The sequence below is a fragment of the Heptranchias perlo genome, chromosome 30, assembly GCF_035084215.1.
Source record: "Heptranchias perlo isolate sHepPer1 chromosome 30, sHepPer1.hap1, whole genome shotgun sequence".
NCBI lineage: Eukaryota > Metazoa > Chordata > Chondrichthyes > Hexanchiformes > Hexanchidae > Heptranchias > Heptranchias perlo.
Window position 1 is genome coordinate 22,917,562 of NC_090354.1, and position 10,934 is coordinate 22,928,495.

At 42.3% G+C, this 10,934-nt stretch overlaps 1 protein-coding gene across 1 annotated transcript; it reads right to left on the reverse strand.

Annotated features, from left to right (window-relative positions):
- Positions 1-4,783: 4,783 nt before the first annotated feature.
- On the reverse strand, positions 4,784-7,743 carry LOC137299991 (frizzled-2). The gene has a single exon (XM_067969046.1). It carries the CDS (start codon positions 7,464-7,466, stop codon positions 5,802-5,804), a length of 1,665 nt encoding a protein of 554 aa, XP_067825147.1. The 5' UTR covers positions 7,467-7,743; the 3' UTR covers positions 4,784-5,801.
- Between the last annotated feature and the right edge of the window lie 3,191 nt (positions 7,744-10,934).

Below are 10,934 nucleotides of genomic sequence, written 5' to 3' on the forward strand. Positions count from 1 at the left end.
TGACGTCAGACCCACACTTTCCAGCAGGGGTCACAGGAAAGTGGCCAGGAGTAGGGACTCCTTTATTTTTTCCCTTCCTAGCTTCAGGGCAACGAGGCCAACTATAGTCTCCCCCCACATTACCTTGGAAATGTACGTTCTTATAAAATATTTAAAGGGTAATAAATTTAAAAACTTGTAAAATCAATGTAGAAAAACAAGTTTGATATAAAACATCACAAGCAATCACAGCGGACACCCTTTTCTGTGGATGTCTTTTAGTCAATTGTGCTGAACGATTTACAAGAGAGTTAACAGTATGGGTTACATGTTAAAATAAACACCCACAGTCATTATTTTCGGGCACCAAGGGATAACTTGTACATCCTGACTGGTCAGGTTTTCCCAAAGCACCTGGCTGCTTCACTTGAACGGTAGAGGATTAATACTGACCTTCAGATCAAGTCAATTTTACTCAAGCGTTGCTATAAAACCCTGCAATTGAATGTTCTTCAATTTTTTCTGTAGGATATATTGTTTTATGGAAAGGAAAACGCAAACCACATGATAGTCTATGGCCAGATTAAGATGAAAAGTCAAAGATTTAACAGGCTTATGTTAACTTTATGTGTGCCAAAGGAAACTTTTAGACATCTTAAGTTTATACTACATAGATATATTATAGCTTTCTAGCAAAAATATCAAAGTATAGCTTTGCAACCCTTCAAAGTGTTTTGTCTAATGAAGAACTCCAATGTTGCACCTTAAATTATAGGTTTCTAGTATTTTCACTAATCAACAGAGCTCAGTACTGCTTTTAAAAATTTGCCAAAGCAATCCTATGCACCTACAATATTTGCTCAGAGTAGACAAGAAGAAAATCTGCAGGGGACACCTGCATTTGGACCTGTTGGTGAATTTGACAACTTCATACAAAGATATGTTAAATCCAAGCGGCCTGTACAATGGACTAAAATTTCTATTTAACTCTTGTAAGTTTTGTATCCACGGTACCTATGGGCAGTTTGTTGTATAAACCACAATGTGGGGTGCAAAACAGAATCTGGCAACATTTAAGAAACAAGGACTTACAAGCAGTCAGATTAAAGACATGTTTTTTTTTAAAAAGCCTTTGAAAAGGAGGCTTCATTCCCAATATAATTTTTGCTGGATTCTTCAAGGCAGTTTAAAAACAGAAGGGAAACTGTATTAACCCTCAGTACATCCAAGAAACAATAAATTTACATAATTTCACGTTAAGACTTGGAAGAATTAGCAAGGCACTTTAAAACCAAGCACCTCCACAGTGCAGCCCATCACTGTATGTCCCACTTAGTCAGGAAAAAATGTCTTGCTCTCTTCCAAGCTGGCTTCCACCGCGAGATCCCTACAGAAAACCCCTATGAAAACTGCAGGAAAGATTGCATTGAATGCTTCATTCTAATTTACTATTCACCTGTTTATTTTTCCAGATCACTCTCTCTAATTCTCTTTTCTGTTTTTAATTGTGCACACTAACTGTCTTTCCTTTCTCCAGTTCCCCATTCCATTGCTGCAGTCTCCTTTCTCCCAGCGATGGGCAGTTTGAGAAGAGCTCACCGAAATACAGCACTGCCCAATAGTTCCTACTGCGCTCATACATATAATCTAAAACATTTTAGTAACTAGAGGACACATTTAAAATAATGGGCAAAAAAGTCTGGGGGGGCGGGGGGGTGGCAGGCAGGAAGATGGAGTTTTACAGTTATAATCTAGAATGCACTGCCTGAAAGGGTTGTGGAAGCAGATTCAATAGTAACTTTCAAAAGGGAATTGGATACATACTTAAAAGGGAAAAAATTGCATGGCTATGGGGAAAGAGCAGGCGAGTGGAACTAATTGAGAGTCAGCACATGCACAATGGGCCAAATGGCCTCCTTCTGTGCTGTGTGATTCTACTTGTTTAGTAATAACTACCAACTGGAAAAATTAAGAATGTTATTCTGTAACACCTCGGCTCAGTTGGTAGCACTCTTGCCTCTGACTCAGAAGGTTGTGAGTTCACATCCCAGTCCCAAGACTTGAACACATAATCTTTGATAACACTTCAGTACAGTACCACAAGAATACTGCATGGTCAGAGGTACCACCTTTCAGCAGATATTAAATAAACTTTATCTGCCTGTTCAGCTGGGTATTAAACATCTCATGTCAATTTTGAAAGCTGGGAATTTCTCCCAGTGTTCTAGCCACCAATCACCACAAAAAATGGTTCATCTTATTACTGTTTGTGGGATCTTTCTATATATAGAATTTCTGCCAGGCTTGCCTACATAGTAGGGGCTGCAGTTCAAAAGTAGTTTGGGTGAAGCACTTTGGGACATTTCCCAGATACGGTGCTATATATAAAATACAAGTCCTTTTATCATTGTAAGAGTGATTTTTCATACAAGAGAACATCCTTAAATTTATCTGAATATATTCAACCTGGTGATCCAAACAGCTTTAAGTCCTAGCCGAGAAATTAGAAACCATCAATGACACTCACGAAAATGCTCCTGTGTCGTGTTGAGCCAGAAGATGGTGGAAATCCTCTTAAAAAAGTGTTGCAAAGTGGAAGTGAGCACAGACCCAGCTCATGAGCACAGACTGTCTACAGCTGCATAAAATGTTAACGCACTAGTCTTGAGAATGAAGGAAAATTGTTTGTCAAATTTCATGAAAAGCAAAGTTATTCCTCAGATGACAAAATGGGCAATCATTTTCCAAAAAAAGCTGATAAAAAGGAATATGCATCTTCAGTTTGTTTAAAATAAACTGAAGTATTTAGTCAAGGAGGTCTGTCCAGACTGACAAATAACTTTTCCCCCACTATACACACACCAGTTTTAGGATCAGAGAATATTTGTGCTTTCAGTACGTGCATTCACTATGCCATCATTAGATGGCCAGATATGAAAATTATCTGGACATCCCAACTTAAAAACACATGGCAGGTCTGAGAGAAAGGTGAATGGGTTTAGCACAACTCAGATTCCCCTCATAGTATCTGGAATCCAGCATTTGTACCTGAGGGTGTGCACGAATTCTTTTGATAAATGGATCAGAAAAATAACAGTACAATATGCCAAATACTACAACAGGAATCAAACACTAAAAGGGTTAATATTTGAGTTAGGCATTATGAAAGCAAATGTACAGATATCAATCACATTATATTTGCAATGTTGTGCTGCTGAAGTCAAGAATCCAAGGAAGACTTACACTAATGAATTATAGGGTCTCAGTACCACAATAAAAGTAGGGATCACAGGGGGAAAATTTCACAGATTGAAAAAGGTGTAGTGCTTTCTATGAAGTGACTGACATGTACTCTTAAAAATTATCTATTGGAATTGACTTAAAAAAAGTGTATAAACATACATTTTGCATGATTCAAAAGGCCCAGGAAATAGGGTTTACAGTTGTTCCCCTCCCATTTTGCAGAATTGTCCACAAGCAAAAAGCATCCAAAATATAAAAAGGATCAGTTTAAAACAGGTTCTTTAAAAAGGAGGAAAGCGTTATCTCTGGTATTAAAATTGTAATTTTTTTTTAAAAAATGGATCTCAAAAGGCAATGTGAAAGTTAAGAATTCCACACAATCCGAGTGCCAAGCAAGAGAACACAGGAGGTCACAACAGGCCTATCTCATATCTCAGCATACAGGAACAGTAGAAATGTGTTTACATCATTAATGGGGCCACAAGCGGCCATCCAGAACGCGTTCAGATTACGTACTCCATGTTAAGAGGTCTCGCAGTATTTGATCGGTTCTGCTGCCCATGTTGGCGGGGGAAGGCGCTCCACTATTTAATCGGTTCTAAATGGCACTAAGTGCTAATTATATAGTTACAGAAAAGTGTACAGCTTGATGCTTGGAATTAACCAGGTTATTGCACAGCGGAAATCGTGCCGCGGGCTTTTAAAAGGAGTGTTTGGAATTAAAATCAGTCACATTCACTCTTCGGGTTTAAAAATTGGTTTAAGTTTTAAACAGATGGAACTTGTGTAACTTTAGCAGACACGGGCCAGTCCAGCACAAGGGATTGGAGGTGGAACAAAGAAAAATTATACATTAACTAAATTGGCCCCTTTAACCCCACCAGTAATAACATCCAGAACAAAATGAGATTGGTGCAAGCTTAATAAATGCACCTGGGATCACATTGCGTTTCTGCATTGTCGCCAGGCTTTCAGTCAGAGTGTGGAGGGTAAAATCCTGGACCCAACATCACAAGGGAGGGTTTCTGGAATTAAGTGAATAGAATTGTACCCAGGCTACTGGTAGATGGCCAGAAACAGAACTTATGCCATTCCAGGCTTCAACAATAAAAGCTGCAGGGAAAGCAACTCCACAAACTGTCCCTCAGCTTCTGAGGTTCCCTGATAAAAGAGGGAATCAGGGCTATGCTGATCCATTCCAGGAAGCCGGGACACACCAGGTTTAACGTGAATCTCAAACACAAAGTGCCCGCGCGCTCTAGACAGAAGAGAAAAACCCAACACTGCCAGTCATCCCGGAACACTCGTGCGGGCGGGCGTAAAAGAAAAAAGTGATTCCGACGGTCAAAAAGGAGCAATTAATTGTCCCGCAGGGGAAAGAAAGAAAAAGGTTTACAAATAAAAGACACTCGTGCCTTTCCGATGACTTGGGAAAATCTTATTTATAAATGAAAATGTGACGGCGATTAGTTTACAATCACACTCTAAACTCAATGCCCCTTTAGATGGATTGCAGTTAGGAAATAGAAGAGGCTCCATACAAAATCCTTACATGGCGAGGAAAGTTGTTTGGAGACCCCAGACCCCCACCTCCCTCCCGACTCGGGCTGCGCGCCCTTTGTGACAGAGAATGGGACTCAGTAGAAGGAGGGAGAAGATTGTGAACTTAACAGAATTTTTTTGGGGAAAAAAAAACCTTTCCTGCGCTCCAAGTAAAAGGTCATGCAACTCCTGATTTTGTACAAAAAAGTGGAATTTTATTTAAAAAGGGGGCAAAAAGATACCGAATATAGAAACAATTCTATTGATCGATAAATAAAGAATTGTGATCGAATATGAAGTTATGAACAAACCCAGCCAGAACACAAACGGTTTAATAAAAGCACTTAGTGCTCACTGATTGAAACGGACATCTGTGCACAGTAAAAAAGTGTGCATGTTATTGCAAATCTTTGCTTAAGAATCAGACGATCCAATGGTCTGGGACTGTTCAAAACATGCATACAAAAAAAACAAAATTCCATGTGCCTCAACTTCGGGATCCTTGAGTGTAAAATTAGAAACGAACCTCGGCATTAACGAGAGATTTTTTTAAAAAAATTTTGCTGCAATTCCCTGCAGTCATGGAGGGGGAAATAGTCATGTGCTCTTCATTAGATTCAGAGAGCAAGAAAAAAAAAGTTTCATATATATATTTATCCATGGCTATCTGTAAATATGCACCAGCGCCGTAATTTCTACATCACCTCAGCGGGGAAATAACGGGGATTAAAGAGTCTTTGCTTTTATGGAATCGACTCAAAAAAAAGTCCATTAAGCCAACCATATCAGTTTTCAAGTCTAGCTCCTTTTTCGGAAATCCATTGGCAAGTCAAGTCAGTGAAAACTAGTACCAAATAACTAAAAGAATTCTCAAGTAGGATTTTTTTTTAAATACAAATATATAATTAAAAATTTTTACAAATGCTATTTACAGGTTTTATTACACCTTGGGAAATTATCCTAATGCAAACGTTAAGTAAAACCAATTAACAAAAAAAAAACCCCCAAAAATCCCGTGTTAACTTTTTGTCCCCGTCTCACACGGTTGTCTCTCCGTGTTTGCTGTTGGTGAGCCGAGTGTAAAACTTGCGCCAGGAATGTAAAGTCTTGCCCGACCAGATCCAAAAGCCAGACGTGATGCCCACGATCAGGGTCATGAGATATTTGATCATGTACACAGTGAAATCTGGAGTCATCCTGGGGTAGTAGTGAATGGGGCAGGGGATGGCGTAGCTTTTGCAAGTCTGGCTGATCCAGCTTTTTTCCCATTGCTCCCTGAACGCCTGTTCGTAGAAGTAACAGGCTATCACGATGGTGGCGGGCACGGTGTAGAGCACGCTGAACACCCCGATTCTCACCATCAACTTCTCCAGCTTCTCCGTCTTGGTGCCGTCGTGTTTCATGATGGTCCGGATTCGGAAGAGGGAGACGAAACCGGCCAGCAGGAAGGAGGTGCCGATGAAGAGGTAGACGAAGAGCGGGGCCAGGACGAAGCCCCGCAGCGGGTCGATGCTGTTCAAGCCCACGAAACATACTCCGCTCAGTAGGTCCCCGTCGATCTGCCCCATGGCCAGGATGGTGATGGTCTTCACGGCCGGCACGGCCCATGCGGCCAGATGGAAGTACTGAGAGTTGGCCTCGATGGCTTCATGGCCCCATTTCATCCCGGCCGCCAGAAACCAAGTGAGGGACAGGATAACCCACCAAATCGAGCTGGCCATGCTGAAAAAGTAAAGCATCATGAACAGTATGGTGCAGCCTTCTTTCTTAGTCCCTTGCACCACAGTCTTGTAAGCGTCCTCGGCAAACTTCTCATTACACACCACTTTATCTTCCAAAATAAAGCCAGCGATGTAGGCGATGGAAACCATGGTGTAGCAGCCGGAGAGGAAGATGATGGGGCGCTCCGGATACCGGAATCTCTGCATGTCCACCAAGTAAGTTGTAACAGTGAATAAAGTAGAGGCGCAACAGAGCGACGACCAGATCAGAATCCAAATTCGGGCAAACTTGATCTCCTCGTCGTTGAAGAACATGTAGCCGTTGCTCTTGGAGGGCTCGCAAGGGGCCGCACACTCCTTCTCCCCCAGAAACTTGTAGTTGAGGTAGGAAGGAACTTTCAGGGCTCGGGGGCAGTTGAAAGGCTGGTCGCGGTTGTAACGCGGCGGGTTGGGTGTCCCCAGGTCGTTGACGGGGACGGTGGGAAAGGTGGTGGGGCTGCCTTCTTCCGAGTGGTTCTGCCCCACGCACAGCTGCTCGGTGCCGTGGACCGGGAAGTTCTCGCACCGCAGCCTCTCGGGCCACTGGAAGCCGAATTTGTTCATCAGAGCCTCGCAGCCCTGCCTCGCCCGCTCGCAGATGGACCGGCACGGAGGGATCGCCTGCTCCAGGACCGTGCAGACCGGGGCGTACATGGAGCAGAGGAAGAACTTGAGCTCGGGAGAGCACTGCACTTTCACCAGGGGATAGAACTGGTGAACCTCCAGCCCGGCGTCCTCTTGGTTGGTGTGCCCCAGCAAGTTGGGCATGATGGTCTGGTTGTAGGCAATGTCCGTGCACAGTGGAATGGAGATGGGCTGGCAGAAGCCGTGGTCGGGAATGGAAATTCCTCTCTCTCCCTGAAACTGCCCATGGACTCTCAGAAAGTTGAAGGAAAGCAGCGAAAGTGTAGCCAGTCCGCAAAGGAACACGTTGAAATGCATCCTTGCTAAAATCGAAAGTCTCCTGTTATTCTGGGGGGGAGGGAGGGAGGGAAAAGCAACTCAATTAATTTTGCAACATTTGGTAGCTTTGCAGAAGAAACTCGTAAGGGGGAAGAAGGAGGAAAAAAAAACTTAAGACGTAAGGAACCACGCAGATTACTAGCGCTCGCTTCACAGACCCAACTCACTCGCTGCGCCCCCGTTAAACGACTGTCTGACTTTTTCTTTGTGCAACTAACATCATCTCAATTACACCGTTTCAAGGGACCCTCTCTCGGAGGCGAGGCGCTCAGCGTTTGCAGAGAAGGGGAAACGATCCTTGAAACAGACCCACCATTCCAACCCTCCGACAATCGAGCCAATCAGGTTAAAAATTGACGACCAGCCCTAAGGGCAGGATTGGCCAACCGCAACATAATGATCTCAGTAATTAGATGCCAAACTACACCACCTTCACTTAAAGCGGCAGCGTGCTGAGGGAAGTGTACTGTACACCTTGGCAACAGCCAGCGCGATTAGTGCAGTCGACATAAGATACCAGAACTCATGGCAAAACGAGCTTGCTCATTAAAAAAAAAAATTGCTTTTAGGAATCGTATCTTCAACTTTTGATTTTCCATCTCTGCAGAGATTGATTGCAAAATACGATGGTTTTCAAACTTTTATTGTGGGGAGAGGGCGCTGCAAATCTTTGACGTACTCCCTCTCCTAACTTCAAAAAGACATTTATCCAAAACAGTCTTATCATTGCAGAAAATGTGTGCAATTCGCATATAACAGTAATAATGATTTATTAGTAGATCTGAAAAGAGAAGACTGAGAGGTGACCTGATAGAGCTCTTTAAAATTATGAAGGGGTTCCGATAGGGCAGATGTAGAGACAATGTTTTCACTTGTGGAGGAGTCCAAAACTAGGGGTCATAAATATGATCGTCACTCATAAATCCAACAAGGATTTCGGGAAAAATTTCTTTACTCAGAGAGTGGTTAGAATGTGGAACTTGCTACCACATGGAATGATTGAGGCGAATAGCATAGATGCATTTAAGGGGAAGCTAGATAAGTAAATGAGGGAGAAAGGAATAGGATATGTTGATAGGATTAGATGAAGTAGGGAGGGAGAAAGCTGTGTGGAGCATAAACACTTGTTGGGCCAAATGGCCTGTTTCTGTGCCGTAAATTCTATGTAAGTCAGTACAGAAATGTGATTACTTTATACACCCCTTCGTTCTGCTGGTGGTCCCTAGTTTCAAAATGTACGCAGTTAATTATTTTGTAAGATAATTTTATTGTTTCAAAAATACTTCCAAAATCAGTCAGGGTATATAGTGATTATAATTTTTTTTAAATGAATACTGAGAGAGTTTTTGGTCTGAAAGCAAAATATTATGTGGAAGCTTCAGTCACAAGTTACTGAGGATGCCTCAGAGTAAAACCTCTGCAGGCCCATAGGAATGTTTAGATAGGGCTTCAATCTCAGGAACTGCAACCAATAAATCTAGGCACATTACTTGTGTGCATCTGATTTATATCAAACATATGTATGCATTGGGCCTGGAATTTTTGCACTAAGGTATTTGATACCAGCTCCTGATCAGCAAATTTCCTTTGAATCCATTAAAAATTATCCAGACTACTTTAAAATGTAAAGGCCCAGAATTTGCTGGGAAAATAACGGCGAGTTTAATGCATACACCGTTATTAGTGTGTCAAAAAGCCCAGCCATGTGGCGAGGAAGAGGTATGCCATGAGTTCCGAATCGCCACAAATTGCCGAATGATTTGCGCCGCTCTGGCTTTAGCCTCACAAAAACGGGAGCTCGCCGTCAACTTCCCCATGAATTTCAATTGCTGTATTTGTGCTGTTAAAACTAGTTAAACTCGCTGCAGAAACTTAGGGATGGTACTGAACAATACAAGGACCTTTTTAATGACTAGATTTATGTTCCTGCAATGCCACTCAACCTCTCCAACCCAGAAAGGGAACAATTTTGGAGTCTCATTGCTGCAAGTAGTAAATTGTTCCTAGTGGTTTTTAAAATTAAAAATGTTATCTTTTTTTTCTTTTCCTTTCCGTCTCTTTTTTCTCTCTCTCGATCTAATCTTTATTTCTCTGTCTGTACCTGATTTGACTCTAATTCACCCTATTTCCTTCTCCATTGTTCCTCTGTTTCTTTCTCTATCCTTAAATCTAATTGATTAAGGAGATAGACTGCTGGTCCCGTCATTCATCTAGGTCCCAGATGTCCCGTTACCCTTGCACTTCCAATGATTTGCGGTGCAAACATTTTCATGCTGAAGGGCAAGGAAAACAAATCTAACAAACAGGGCACGCCATGAGATGCCCCACTCCAGCAAATTTTGGGCTAAGGAAAGCAAAAGACCCTTTGGGTGCACTAGCTAGCTTCCTCTACAATGTAGATCGCCGACTCAAATAAAGACTGGAAATGCAGAGCAGGTTGGGTCAGCACCTGACGCTGCCGTAACTTCACCAGAAATGTGGCGCAAACCCTGTTTACGTGCTTAAACAGGATTTACTCCGCACCGCTGGCAAAGTCACAGCGGTGGAATGGGAGCAGCTCCGAGGAAATTCTGGGCCATGGCTTAGCATTTTGGACGGAACCCTTTGTCAGAATTCCTCAGAAAGATCCCAAGTGAAACATTAACCCGTCGTTCTCTTTCAGACACTGACTGGCCTGTAGTTCCTTTCCAGCATTTTCTGTTTTTATTTCAGATTTTCAATGGTCAGGGTTTTTTCTTATTCTCATTGACGCAAATATTTAGATTGACTACTTTGAGCTCCGTTTTGAAGTCTAATACATGGTTCATGTGAGAAAGGAAGAAAGAAAGAATTTGCATTTCTGTTCTAATCTATTTCCACTTGTACCCAGGGATGTTGGCAGAAAGTTTAGAATTCTAGGCACTCCTTTCAAATGTTCCAGGCACTGCACCCACTGGGGTGAGCATTTCTTCAAAGTTACAGGACCATGGTCCCCTGGAAATTTTTGAATATTTGCATTTAAAACGATACTTTCTGGTCAATTTTAGAATTTTTCTTTTGTATCATAATTGTTAGATTTTTAATCTAAAATATCTTATGAAAAAATTACAGTTGGAGTTAATCCATATTCAACAGACCAACTAAATCATCTCTTTCCCCAAAGCTACCTAAACAGTTATTCTACTCCCTTCATGGAGGCACTCCTCCTCTAGGCTGCCCCATTCTTTTTCCCCTCACAGAGGTACTTTTCCCTTCACAGCAGGATTCTTCAGCCTCTAACACCCCCAGTTCACAAAGGGAATCTTCCCCCAAATTCACAAAGACACTGTTCCTCTCTTCCCCACTCCTCGCATTTGACACAAGCACTCTCCACCTCCAAACTCCTAGTTCAAAAAGACACTCTTCCTTCCAATCTCGTTGCCCAGTTCACAGAGATGCACTCTCCCATCCTCCCTGATGCCTTTCTCA

Excerpts from the sequence above, each read along its gene's own strand:
- LOC137299991 (XM_067969046.1), bottom strand. The coding sequence starts at position 7,466 with ATGCATTTCAACGTGTTCCTTTGCGGACTGGCTACACTTTCGCTGCTT.